The 14665-nt window shown below is 44.3% G+C and overlaps 1 protein-coding gene across 1 annotated transcript in view; it reads right to left on the bottom strand.

Annotated features, from left to right (window-relative positions):
- Nucleotides 1-13558, bottom strand: part of adam11 (ADAM metallopeptidase domain 11) — a 39438-nt gene extending 25880 nt beyond the window's left edge. The window contains exons 1-4 of the mRNA XM_060938733.1: nt 13378-13558; nt 12965-13152; nt 6065-6141; nt 4702-4768 (exon numbers count right to left, since the gene is read on the bottom strand). Coding sequence (XP_060794716.1) covers nt 4702-4768; nt 6065-6141; nt 12965-13152; nt 13378-13426 — 381 coding nt within the window. The 5' untranslated portion in view covers nt 13427-13558. The remainder of the gene's footprint in view (nt 1-4701; nt 4769-6064; nt 6142-12964; nt 13153-13377) is intronic.
- Nucleotides 13559-14665: the final 1107 nt, after the last annotated feature.

The raw sequence follows: 14665 nt of genomic DNA, 5'->3' as shown, positions 1-14665 counted from the left end.
GTGCTCATCTGTGGAGTTCGTCCAGCCTCCGTGTGCATGAGACAGTGAGCAAAGCCATTGCACGGCATTTATGTTCTCCACGACGTCATTGTTTATAGAAGCCTCTGCTTCCAAAACAGCGGAACATCTTTTCCAAAACAATTCCCGTGTCACGAAGACAGTAAACCCCAATTCAGAACCACATGACCTGCAGGAGCATGACATACTGTCTGACTTCACATCTGTCTCACCCATTACCTATCATCTGTCTGTGTGTAAGTGGAAGAGAGTGTTTAAAAAAAATGTATCAGCAAATGCCAATGAATGATAAAACTGTAAAATAAAACACTAACTCTCCTCCAATCCCATTGCTCGGGTAACCATGGCAACCAATGACATTTTTTCCCTCTTTCATATTCATCACGATGAGTTTAATACACTTAATACACAACTACAGTGGGATGTGGAAGGTCAAACACCAGATGGATAAACACACACACGTCATGTGTAATGAAATTGTGTGTGTGTGTGTGTGTGTGTGTGTGTGTGTGTGTGAGAGAGAGAGAGAGAGAGAGAGAGAGAGAGAAACATGCAGCATCATTTCTCTCTGTTCTTAACACGTCCCCCTCCTCTTCACTCTCTCCATCTTTCTACATGCATCTGTCTGTGTGTCTGTCTCTTTTGCTCCCTCTATATGCATTTCTATAGTGTCTCAATGTAAACTGCCTGTTGCCAGTTGTCACGGTAACAGCATGCTGATTGGCTGTATGGGTGTGCAGAGTGGGAGGAGCGAGCAGTTTTCCCAGAGTGCTTTGCTACACCAGCATGAGAGATTTTAGAAGTGCCGATTCTGTATGAGTTCCCGTTCCCGTGTGTGTGTGTGTGTGTGTGTGTGTGTGACAGAGAATGTGGTAGATAAAAAAAAATTCCTTCCTGCATTCCATAATCTGAACTCACTCTCCTGATCTGTCTGTCTCAACATCTCTCTCTCTCAAGATGAAGTTCAAAATGTCAGAGCAAATTAATATAAAAAAAAGTGAGAGAGAAACAATAAAAACAAAAAGGGACTAGAAAAACAATAATGAAAAAAATAAACATGAACAGATATTAATTAAATTAACAAATGTGGCAGAGAAGGATATATAGTACTGAATTATAAATGACAAAGCTACAGTGGTGCATGAAAGTTTGTGAACCCTTTAGAATTTTCTATATTGCTGCACAAATAGGACCTAAAACATCATCGGATTTTCACACAAGTCCTAAAAGTAGATAAAGAGAACCCAGTTAAACAAATGAGACAAAAATATTATACTTGGTCATTTATTAATTGAGGAAAATTATCCAATATTACATATCTATGAGTGACAAAAGTATGTGAACCTTTGCTTTCAGTATCTGGTGTGACCCCCTTGTGCAGCAATAACTGCAACTAAACGTTTGCGGTAACTGTTGCTCAGTCCTGCACACCGGCTTGGAGGAATTTTAGCCCATTCCTCTGTACAGAACAGCTTCAGCTCTGGGATGTTGGTGGGTTTCCTCACATGAACTGCTCGCTTCAGGTCCTTCCACAACATTTCGATTGGATTAAGGTCAGGACTTTGACTTGGCCATTCCAAAACATTAACTTTATTCTTCTTTAACCATTCTTTGGTAGAACGACTTGTGTGCTTAGGGTTGTTGTCTTGCTGCATGACCCACCTTCTCTTGAAATTCAGTTCATGGACAGATGTCCTGACGTTTTTCTTTAGAATTTGCTGGTATAATTCAGAATTCATTGTTCCATCAATGATGGCAAGCCGTCCTGGCCCAGATGCAGCAAAACAGGCCCAAACCATGACACTACCACCACCATGTTTCACAGATGGGATAAGGTTCTTATGCTGGAATGCAGCGTTTTCTTTTCGCCAAACATAACGCTTCTCATTTAAACCAAAAAGTTTGATTTGGTTTCATCCGTCCACAAAACATTTTTCCAATAGCCTTCTGGCTTGTCCATGTGATCTTTAGCAAACTGCAGACGAGCAGCAATGTTCTTTTTGGAGAGCAGTGGCTTTCTCCTTGCAACCCTGCCATGCACACCATTGTTGTTCAGTGTTCTCCTGATGGTGGACTCATGAACATTCACATTAGCCAATGTGAGAGAGGCCTTCAGTTGCTTAGAAGTTACCCTGGGGTCCTTTGTGACCTCGCCGACTATTACACGCCTTGCTCTTGGAGTGATCTTTGTTGGTCAACCACTCCTGGGGAGGGCAACAATGGTCTTGACTTTCCTCCATTTGTACACAATCTGTCTGACTGTGGATTGGTGGAGTCCAAACTCTTTAGAGATGGTTTTGTAACCTTTTCCAGCCTGATGAGCATCAACAGCGCTTTTTCTGAGGTCCTCAGAAATCTCCTTTGTTCGTGCCATGATACACTTCCACAAACATGTGTTGTGAAGATCAGACTTTGATAGATCCCTGTTCTTTAAATAAAACAGGGTGCCCACTCACACCTGATTGTCATCCCATTGATTGAAAACACCTGACTAATTTCACCTTCAAATTAACTGCGAATCCTAGAGGTTCATATACTTTTGCCACTCACAGAAATGTAATTAGATCATTTTCCTCAATAAATAAATGACCAAGTATAATATTTTGTCTCATCTGTTTAACTGAATTCTCTTTATCTACTTTTAGGACTTGTGTGAAAATCTGATGATATTTTAGGTCATATTTATGCAGAAATATAGAAAATTCTAAAGGGTTCACAAACTTTCAAGCACCACTGTATATAAAATATTATAAAAAACAGTGTAGACTGTATTAGATTAGGCCCTGCTCACTCTCCAGCTCATGATGGGGTTGCGAATACTTGCTGATGAAAAACTGGTAACATCGCCACCAATCGTGCAATGCACTGTGATTGTTCTTCGAGCTTCCCAAGGTGTTTTTTGGTGCATCTACCTCATGAGGGGCAAAAACGTCGTGAAAAATTTCTATGCATGCACTGAAATTTTGCTGCTGATATTTTCATCAACAAACTAAGCACTGATGGGTTTGGGAATACGTCCAGAAGCTCAGGGAAGCATCGCCACCAAAATGCCTCATTTTCATCGATAAGCCATCACAAAAGTGAGACCGTAGCCATAGATGTGATGAGGGAGAGCGGATATGAACACAGCTGCCAGTCACACAGCTTCATGTTCCCGTAAAACACAGCTCAGTGCTCAGACGGAGACATTTGGGACGATGGCTGTGAATTTACTGTACTGTGGACAGAGCAGAGTGAAGCAAGTCTCAATCTCTACTTCCTGTAGCTCACACAAGGTTCAGAGTCTTTGTTCTTTGGGTTTAGAGGTTGAAGTGTGTCGTCCTTTTCAATTTTGTGATGCCCCACTCTGTGTTCAGTCAGGATTTATCTTTCTTTCAAGTTTTTGTTCTTCAGAGATTCAACTCATTGGATGTGTGCGTTTGGGTGTGTTAGTTGGGCTTTGTCTCAGGCTGATGAACTGTGTTGCTGTGAAGCTCGGGGGATGAGTGAGGAGAGCTCTGTACTGCAGGGAGCTGGAGTGGTTTAAGGTGGAGCCAGAGTTCTGCTGCTCTCTTTTTTTATTTTTAAACGAAGAATAAAACCCCTGAGCTGTGCTCTGCAGACGCTGTTGGCGGAGTTGCAGTGAGTTTTCAGGAGTTTTACAGAATTCAGCCGGACTGTTGTCCCAGTTTTTGTCTTTGATTAATGGAGCCCATATTTCACTTCCGTATAGAACCACGTGTGTGATTACTGAATTGTACGGGTTCAGTCAGAGCTGAATGGGGATTGGTGTTTGGTTGAATTTGGATTTTACTGCACATCAGGCTCTGTGTGTTTTATATCTGTGAGCGTCTGTATGGCCACGTTCGAGCTCCCTGTGCTACGGAGGGTCACCAATGGGTAAGTGTGTTTGAGCTGTGTGTTACACAGTGTGAAGTGGTGTGTGTTTCTTGTTTGCTCTGTTCTGGAACACCAGGATGCTCTGCTTCACTGATCGAGCCCGTTTACAGCAGCCCTCGTCTGGGATGGAAAGGTTTTGCTGGAGACCCTCTCCCTTTCACTTTCATGTTCTCTCTCTTACTTTGTCTCTCTCTCATTTTTGTCTCACTCTCTCTCTGGCCCTGTCTCTCTCTCTCTCTCTCTCTCTCTCTCTCTCTCCCCTTGTCTTGATTTTATTCCCAAATTTTCACAAAACAGCAGCAGTGTGTAGGAGTTAAAGTGTGTGTGTGTGTGTCCATCTGGTGTTTGGCCTACCATGTCCCACCAGAGCTGTGTGTTAAACTCATTGTGATGAATATTAATGAGGGAGGGAGTGTGTAACCACGGTTACATGAGATGTCTGTCATTGAATTATTACATAACAAAGTTAACAGAGGCCAGACAAACACAAATGAAACAAAAAAAAACAAAACACAGCAACGACTAAAATTCAGATCTCCTCAGAGCACATTTTAGAATGTTCTGAGCTGCGTGTGTGTAAGAGCTAGTTAGTGATTAATGCACTCTAAGCTATACAGAGAACAGAGGAAAACACGTAACCTGTTGCTCTGTCTGACAACTTTACACTTGCTCCCAGTGCATTATGGGTAACACACACGCACAGAATAACCACCATGTTTTCAGCATTACTTTTACTACGTGAATTACTCCAGATCTAGTCGATTATCATGTTTTATTCCTTCCAGACTCACAGTTTCTTCATACCTGATTATGGAATGGTCTTCTATCTTCATCAAAATGTCTCTCCACATAGTCTGAAGACAAGAGATCACTGCAAACACACACACACACAGTCAGAACTGACAGGTGTTTCAGTTTCCTCAGTTTGTTGCTGAAGTTTGTGGCGTCCTGCCGCTTCGTCGGTTGCTAACATGAACGCAGGATTAGAGTCAGAGTGAGATTTTATGCACATCTGGAAGATTAAACTGATTATCCGTTTGCTAACTGACTCACTAGCCAAAGTCCTGAGCTGAAGAGACGCAACACTGTGCTACAGAACACGACCGAATCTGCAGGATGGTTATGTAACTATGGTAACCAGGGGTTTAAGCATTATCATCGAGTGACTTGGCCCTGACCGACAGAGACACGCGGTCTGAAGCCGTGTAAGCCGAGCCACACCCGGTGCAGACGGAGCAGGAACCCTGAGACCGTGCTGAAGTACCAGGTTGAACTCAGAGTGCTAATGGATATAACACACACAGTACAGTGTGGGCATGTGCTGATAATCAGTTCCTCAACATCCTCTCATCTCTGAGCTCCTGGCATGATTTTACACGCAGGTGATCACACACTTCAGGGTCTAATGTGGTTTGCACACCCATTATTCTGTGTGTGTAGAGTGAATCAGAGCCAAATTGATTCTTCTCTTTGGTTTTCTCACTGCATTTAATTAAACATCGTTTGAGGTGCCGTCAAACATCAAACAAACCTTCACCGAGTGCGAGCAGGAATCACGATAATCACCCAAGTCTGGAGAATATGGAGAACGGGCAGCCAGCCTTCTGTAACTGTCGAAATGGCTAGTTTAAAACACTGCGTACACGTACATTTTCTATTTTTGTTTATTTTGCCGGCCTAAATCTCACGACATCTCTGTTCTTTGGCTCAGTTCGGCTCACGCCGTGTTTGATTCACTTCCTTCAGTGAGCTGAAGCGAGACCGCCTCACTCACACACATTTGGACCCAGAGTGTGGGTTCTCCTCTGCCTAAAGAACCACACTGACTCTCTGTACTGGTGAATCAGTTTCCTTTAACCAACATTTGAACACTGGGACACAATTTTATTTTTGGAGAGACAGCACAACATCCTTAAAAGTTATTTAAAAACTTTTTTAAGCAATTAGCGGCAGGTAAACTGGCTATAAATAAGCGACTAGCTGCTTGCAGCCTCACTTCCTCCAGTGAATGTGCAGTCGGTGTGTGTGTGTGTGTGTGCGCTGTGTTCAGTGACGTAGCGGAGACTAAATCACGCCAACACACAACAACAGTAAAGCTGAGTTGATACAAATAAAAGTGTTTAAAAAATTGCAGGGAAAGAATAAAGAATGAGGTGCGTGTACTCACTGGTTGAGCTCCAGGTCCAAAATGAACGAAGTCCCAAACGCCTTCACCAGAAATGACAACTGAGCGAGATGAACCGGCTGAAACACACACACACACACACTAATTTTACACACAGATTGTTGTAAACCTTAACACACACATGCACAGCCCTCCACAATTATTGGCACCCCTTGTGCACACACACAAAAAAAATCCATCTCAGTGCTCGATAACCCGCATGTCCGATCGTCCGAGACGACTAAAGTCTGTGCAAGGACGAGTAAAACTTTAATGCTAATTGTCTGATCGGACGACAAAAGTTAGTGCCGGCAACCTAAGCGACACAGGCAACTGCTCCGTGATACAGGTCTGAGCTGTCAGTCCGGCAGCAGCATATTTCAATTATTATCATTAGCATTCTGCAAAGTGAATCGCGCATCGTGACATCTGACTCCTCCTCAAAACAAAGTTCACCTGTGTCTATCGAAAATCTTGTTTTCCTGGACTGGTTCCTGTATAAAATTAATCCTACCAAGCGTCCGAGACATTGACTGTATGCTCACTCTGTGCTAAGAGAGCAGGGAACCAGTCTAAAGTAGCTCGTCTCGTTTCACGGGAAATGCATTAAGAAGTTTTACTCATCAACACAATATACAAAAGTAAAAAAACATTTTGAGGAAACCATTCAAATTTCTTTGTGGTTATAATTCGTGAAAGTATGCGTGTGTTTGAGTGTACTGGAAAAGCTCGGCTCAGAGGGGTCCACGTAATGACATAATTATACCAATTGGCTAAGGGCGACGAGGGTCAAGGACATCGTGTGCCAGCAGCGCGGTTGAAGCGGGCAGGTGTCAAACTTGGAACTTTTATATCACGACTGGAGTCAATAATAAACAATATCACCGAATAATGTTCCTTACCTCGAACCAGTATATATATTAGGGATGGCGAAAACTAAAAAAATTCTTGACCGACCACCGAGCCTCATTAGCCGGTTAAAGTCGGTTAACCTATGAGTTTAAAATTCTAGAATTGGAATTATTAGAATCTATTCTAAATCTAACCGCGAGCATCCGCACATTCAGTCCCAGTCGCTGGCCCTCCACTCACATTAACTTTTCTACAGCGCGAAACATTTAGTCAAACGCGGCACTGATGTCGAGGGGTTTGTATTGGAGCGGAGGACAAATGGCCGTGTCAGCAAGGGGCACGCACTTTTGTTAAGTTGCAACTTGGCATTAAAAATATGAGTGTGAACATGTTTTCAATAAATTGCCGTCATTTTCTAAGCGGCAAGCTTTAGCTCAGTCACTACCGGTGCTTGCATTGAGTAACCTATTGAAAACAATCCTATCATACACTTGTCCCATCTTAACTTTTCATTGAAGATAGGACGTTTTAGCGATACGGCCCCTGGTGTTTACAGTTAACTGCAGTAGGCTGTGTGTTGATATTGCATACTGCTACGGACTAGGCACTTTTCTTCGAAGTGAGACACAGAGACCTCATACTGCAATTGTTTTCCAGCTACTGATATTACGGTTACATGGCTGCTAATTGTGCACAGCCATTGGGAATGGGATAGCTGGAGCTGAGCTGATTAGCCGCTAAGCTAATATAGCAACTGTCTGATGCTAAGTAACATCAGTGAGTAACCAGGTTTTAGTTCAGATCTTGTGTATTATTATTACGTTGACATTAATATTCACCAGACTAATCAACCATCGACTTCATTCATGCGCCGTGTTCTTGTTTCTTTGATAGTCAAGAATTTCCTTGATGTTACGTACCTGGTTAACATCGTAGTAAAATGTAATCCAACACTGAGACTTTTCTTTCGCCGAGTGGCAGCTGCCTTCAACTGGGGCGGGACATGACTGAATGGGTGTTTCTGATTTGTCAACTGTTGTCCTTACACCGCATGGCATGCCCCAAGTGTTTACAACACAGAATTCCAGGTTCTCCGCTCCAAAATCGGCAGCTTCAAAACAATTTTTTTTTTTTTTAACGGACAACCAAAAAAAAATTAACCGGTTGACGCTGATTCGGTTTACCATCGGTCAAACTATCATTGGTTAACATCCCTAATATATATTACAATTTTTTTTATTGCTTTTGATGGTTTCATATACATATTTCATAAGGATATCATTATTTTCTAAATATTTATCAACATACCGCCATTGTGGCACGGGAGTCTGTGATTGGTGGACAGCCGACAAAGGGTGTCTCCCATTGGTTGCAAATCGTGACATAAAAATCGTAAATACATACAGGACCCACTGACTTCGCTTGGCAGTTCACATACTGAAGCCAAGCAGAGATGTCCAGTGTCTGTTTCTGTTGTCTGAGGAAAACTCCAGCTAAAAATGCTCTACTGCCAGATTACTTGGACAATCTTAGAAAGAAAGAAGCGAAGGATAAATATACACAGAAATTAAGAGTTTATTAGCGGTTACGATCCGTACAAAATTCCTTGAAACGACTGGCGTGACGGTGCAGATTTGTGGCCTAGAGTTAACATTAGCTACATGTTGGAATATACATTCTTTTTCCCAAAGAGTCCCAACACGCAAGAACAGTTTTAAAAAAACTACACAAGTAAGAAAACTTTCTTTGTGTAAAGATTTTTTTTCCTGACATCAGCTTTTGGGAACAGAATGTTGCGAAAGCCAAGCATTTCCTCTCAAAGGGCTCGGACCTAAACTGTGGGCTAGATGGTATCCTCATCCCTCCATGTGTCATCAACCCCAAGGACATGTAACTACATGTCCTTGGGGTTGATGACACATGGAGGGGTGAGGATACCCCTCCATGTGTAACAGACACAGCTCTGTCATTTACACAGTGATGCTTATTATTGTTAAAACAATACCTGAAGTGTTATTATTTGTAAAATAACAAAATATCTTGCTCTAGACTTTCAAACAATATTGAAAGATTTTATTTTATCTAATAGTGGATGGTAGAATAATTACAAACGCTAACAGGATCGGCACATTCCAGTTGTAGCTACAGTCATACAGTAACTATAATCACCCTTGTAATAATAATTTCAATAAATGGTTAATGTTCAGTTCCCTCTTCATTTATTCTTGATTCAAAGGCACAACTGAGTCACACAGGTTGAGAAGTGTGTAACGGACAATAACAATTTTATCCAAAATAGTTTTTCCTGCCGGCGGCACGGTGGTGTAGTGGTTAGCGCTGTCGCCTCACAGCAAGAAGGTCCGGGTTCGAGCCCCGTGGCCGGCGAGGGCCTTTCTGTGCGGAGTTTGCATGTTCTCCCCGTATCCGCGTGGGTTTCCTCCGGGTGCTCCGGTTTCCCCCACAGTCCAAAGACATGCAGGTTAGGTTAACTGGTGACTCTAAATTGACCGTAGGTGTGAATATGAGTGTGAATGGTTGTCTGTGTCTGTCAGCCCTGTGATGACCTGGCGACTTGTCCAGGGTGTACCCCGCCTTTCGCCCGTAGTCAGCTGGGATAGGCTCCAGCTTGCCTGCGACCCTGTAGAACAGGATAAAGTGGCTAGAGATAATGAGATGAGATGAGTTTTTCCTGCCTTAGTCGATTTATTTTCATTTCACATGTGTGCAGCTGTCATAAAGTTCAGTGTGTTTGTGTAGAACTCTCTCGAACTGTAGGTTCATTTCTATACTCTGCTTCCACGGTGACATTTTGCACAGGACCGTGTTCCTTTGATAACAAAAACAAAGCTCCAGCATTATTATTATCTCTAGCCGCTTTATCCTGTCCTACAGGGTCGCAGGCAAGCTGGAGCCTATCCCAGCTGACTACGGGCGAAAGGCGGGGTACACCCTGGACAAGTCGCCAGATCATCACAGGGCTATTATTATTATAATACTCATTTAAAACTCCCCACAGCTTAATATACTCTAAATTATTATATATTGGTGTTATGGTTTTGTGGATTTATGATAATAAATCCAATAATGCAGTTGATTTTTTTTTTAATAGGTGAAGCAGCATACTTCACCTATTAAAAAAAAAAAAAATCAACTGCATTCTGTCCTCTCCAAAATAAAATAAAGCTCTGGGCAAGTGGAATTGTTTTTTGGGCAAGTATGTTTTGGATGCTGCTCACCCAATGGGCAAGTAAGGCTGGGAGATTTTATTTTTCGAGGACTGCATCTTCTAGTGAAGTCGTTTCATCTCACACTGAAAAAAAAAAAAAAGAGAAAAATCCAAACTTATATATATATCTGTGTGTGTGTCTGTTTATTTGTTTCAGCTGATCATAGCACAGCGGTATCCGGTCACAGTGATGCATCATCACAGCACTACACACACACACACAGAGAAGAGGACACAGTGAAGGGTACAACACCAGTGGCGTCAATTAGTCTCTGCAGGTAAGACTATTCTCTCTCTCTGTCACACACACACACACACAGAGCTAACTTTTGTGATTGATCTGACCTCTAAAACCTCCCGAAACACACACACCTAACTTAATCTGGCCTCAACAATCTACACACACACACACACAAATGTAAAGTGCCTGTGGTGCTACGTGACCTGCAAGTTAAACTGATTCCATGAGCTCGGTCTAATCATATATTGTGAAAAACGTATTCAAACAGTTGAGTGATAGAGGTGGAGGTGGAGGCGACACAACAGGGGAGGCAAAGCAGGCAATTGCCGGTGGCCCCAAGCTGGAATGGGCCCCAGAAGACAGCTGATTACATTAATCCACAGCAACAACAATTTCGTGAGAAGCCCCAGGGATGGGTTGATAATTGTCGTTGCTGTGGACTAATGTAATCAAACGACCTCTCCTTCGTCAGTTAATAAATTCTATGATCGTCCGTGTACAGGAGACTACAACAACATGTCTAGAAACCCCCTCAGGGTCCCCATGCCACTAGCTTACTGCCAAAAGCTTGGTAATTACAGAGTGGCAACCTACACCATGAAGTGCACTTAACATCAGGAGATCTAAAAACTAAGTGCAGGTCAGAGGAGGAGGAAAAGAAACACAAAACGATGCCGAGTGAGAATCTGTTACGCTGAATAAATTAGTTATGCTAAGCTTTTAATTTGCCCCAGCACATAAATGAATTGGTTGTCAATTCAATTCAAATCAACAACGAGCCAGTCACTACCCTAGCCTATTCTGTCTAAACTGTTATTAACGCTAGGGCTGTGAAAATTATTGTATTAACGCAGTAATAACATATTTTTAAGACTGTCAATGTTGAGCGTTATTAACACATTGATACATATATTAGGGCTGTCAGAGTTAATGTTCCTGATTGCATTTAGGGACGGGGTGCCTCGAAGACTAAAAATGTTAAATGTGTGTATGATGTGCCTTGTCTGGGGGTGGAGTCACTTTTGCCTGGAGCCTCAGAAACACCCCTGAGTGGAGGTAGAGGTAGACATGGAGGTGGGCATGGCTAAATTACACTGGTGCAGAAGCTGACGTACAGAGCACTGGACTGATAGTTAGATGCGTGGATACGTCATACAGACTGGTGACGAACGCTGATATTCACCGTACAGAAGACGCTGAAGATACGCTTCACGTGAATGTGTAAGAAAGGGAGAAAAGAGAAGAAGAGAAACAGGAAAGTACGGTGCAAAAAGGAAAAAAAAAAATAGATGGAACGAGCTGGAGAAACAAAAGTCAAGAAATGGAGATAAAGAAGCCCTGTGATGACCTGGCGACTTGTCCAGGGTGTACCCCGCCTTTCGCCCGTAGTCAGCTGGGATAGGCTCCAGCTTGCCTGCGACCCTGTAGAACAGGATAAAGCGGCTAGAGATAATGAGATGAGATGGAGATAAAGAGACAAATGAAGGAAGGAGAGAAAGGGGGGGAAAGGACAAAGGGAGGAATGGAAATAACAAAAGTGGCAAAAGAAGGTGAAAAAGGGTGAAAAAGAAAAAACAATGAATGAGGAAAATGCCAGGAAGGAGAAACAGGAAGGAAGTGATTAAAGAGGAGTTCGGTCCCTGTCCAACTCTCTCCTCAAACTTTAAACATCCATCCATTATCTCTAGCCGCTTTATCCTGTTCTACAGGGTTGCAGGCAAGCTGGAGCCTATCCCAGCTGACTACAGGCGAAAGGCGGGGTACACCCTGGACAAGTCGCCAGGTCATCACAGGGCTGACACACAGACACCCATTCACACTCACATTCACACCTACGCTCAATTTAGAGTCACCAGTTAACCTAACCTGCATGTCTTTGGACTGTGGGGGAAACCGGAGCACCCGGAGGAAACCCACGCGGACACGGGAAGAACATGCAAACTCCGCACAGAAAGGCCCTCGCCGGCCACGGGGCTCGAACCCAGGACCTTCTTGCTGTGAGGCGACAGCGCTAACCACTACACCACCGTGCCGCCCCAAACTTTAAACATTCATGAGGAAATCTGTCAGTGTGGCAGAAACTAATAGACTCTCTCTCACACACACCATAATGGCAACAAGCTGACAATCACCAGAGTCTGGTCTCATGCAATCACTGATATTATTATTATTATTATTATTATTATGTGGTTGTAGAAGATGCTGTGAAACAGGGCTGGATGACACAGCAGTGCTCACGCGCTCCGTCATTACTCCACACGAACACACTGCGGATCCGAGCGGAACCAGAACCGCACCGGAAAGGACCCAGTCAGTCAGTGATCCAGTCTTGGAGTGTGTGTGTGTGTATCGCCTGATTCAGGGACATGTTCGATATTTGCACGATTTACCGTCTGATGACGTAACCGAGTCATTTTAAAGTCGAAGTTAGCGCTCAGGTGTGTCAGTACGCATGCGTGAATATGAAGGTTAGCGAGTTTCGCGAAATCCTCAGTTTCCTCACAGCGCGCGCGCTGTTAAGGATGTAAATGTCGCATCGCGAATAAAACGTCAAACAAGGAGATAATAATGAAATGCCACTCACGTGACGCGCGCCGGCGTCCTCACTCTTCACTCTGGTATCCAGGCGACCGTGCGCGAGCTCGCCGCCCTCTGCATCCGCGCGCTGCTGGAGCCGCTGCGGCCGCGTGATTTGTTCTTCACGATGCGCGCGCCCGTCGCCGTTCCCCCCTCCTCCTCTCTCTCGCCATTGCCGCGATGCGGTGCTCCAGCCTGCGGGGTTTAAACACACACACACACACACAGAGCTCAGAGCACGCGCCCGTCCGAACCGGAACCCTGTTTCTCTTTCTTTCCGTTTAAACGTTAAAATCTCAGCGCGCGCTGTGGAGTAACTTTCCGCAGTAAAGGGAGGGAGGGAGGACATCAATAATACATTAAATTAAATACAGTAAGTCCCGCTCTCCGTCCTCTTGTTCCTCTCAGCCCGGTTCTTACCTGTCACGGAGACCGCAGCCCACAGGAGGAGGCACCGCGCCGCCCGCATGGCGCTCACATACTGCGCGCGGGCATGAAACCGAGGACAAATCCGGTGGAAAGGAAAAAAAAAGTAAAATAAAATAATGACACTCAATACCGGAATGTGCAACGCGCGACGCTTTATTCAGCCATCGTGAGGGGATCCCGCACCGGAGCCGCACACGGTACCGAATACACAGCGCGCGCTTGCTCTGCAGTAACACCAAAAAAAAAAAAAAACACCACCCTCGCTCACTCACGTGCACTAATCACTAATCACAAACCTGCTCTGGGAGCGCAGGGCTGTCCCACAGCCACAGCGCCTCCTGATTGGCTCACATCAGCCAGGGGGCGGGGTTTCTCAATGCGGCGCTCATTTTCCCCACACGCGCGTCTCTAGCCGCTTTATCCTGTCCTACAGGGTCGCAGGCAAGCTGGAGCCTATCCCAGCTGACTACGGGCGAAAGGCGGGGTACACCCTGGACAAGTCGCCAGGTCATCACAGGGCTGACACATAGACACAGACAACCATTCACACTCACATTCACACCTACGGTCAATTTAGAGTCACCAGTTAAACTAACCTGCATGTCTTTGGACTGTGGGGGAAACCGGAGCACCCGGAGGAAACCCACGGGGAGAACATGCAAACTCCGCACAGAAAGGCCCTCGGCGGCCACGGGGCTCGAACCCGGACCTTCTTGCTGTGAGGCGACAACTCTAATCACTACACCACCGTGCCGCCCCCGATTAGAAATCAAAAACACTTTTATTGCCAGGTACGTGGACACACACGAGGAATTTGACTCCGGTTCACTTAGCTCTCATAGTGCAAAACAGATAAAAAAGCGTATACACAAAACAAGCAAACAACAACAAAAATAGGTGCATAGTGCAAAGTAATCCAGGTAAGTCAAGTATGGAATAGTTAAATAAATATAAAGTATACAGTGTGCACAGAATGACGGTATAAGTGTTCAGATATTTTACAAGTGATATTAGTGATATATGAATCTGGATTTTGGCTGTTCATCACAGAAAAGATTTCCCTTTTGGTGCAATATGGTGCATAGTGCAAAGATCTCATCTCATCTCATTATCTCAAGCCGCTTTATCCTTCTACAGGGTTGCAGGCAAGCTGGAGCCTATCCCAGCTGACTACGGGCGAAAGGCGGGGTACACCCTGGACAAGTCGCCAGGTCATCACAGGGCTGACACATAGACACAGACAACCATTCACACTCACATTCACACCTACGGTCAATTT

Source organism: Neoarius graeffei, chromosome 14, assembly GCF_027579695.1.
Source record: "Neoarius graeffei isolate fNeoGra1 chromosome 14, fNeoGra1.pri, whole genome shotgun sequence".
Taxonomy (NCBI): domain Eukaryota; kingdom Metazoa; phylum Chordata; class Actinopteri; order Siluriformes; family Ariidae; genus Neoarius; species Neoarius graeffei.
The sequence above is the reverse complement of the archived record's forward strand: the minus strand, read 5'-3'. Positions and strand labels throughout refer to the sequence as shown.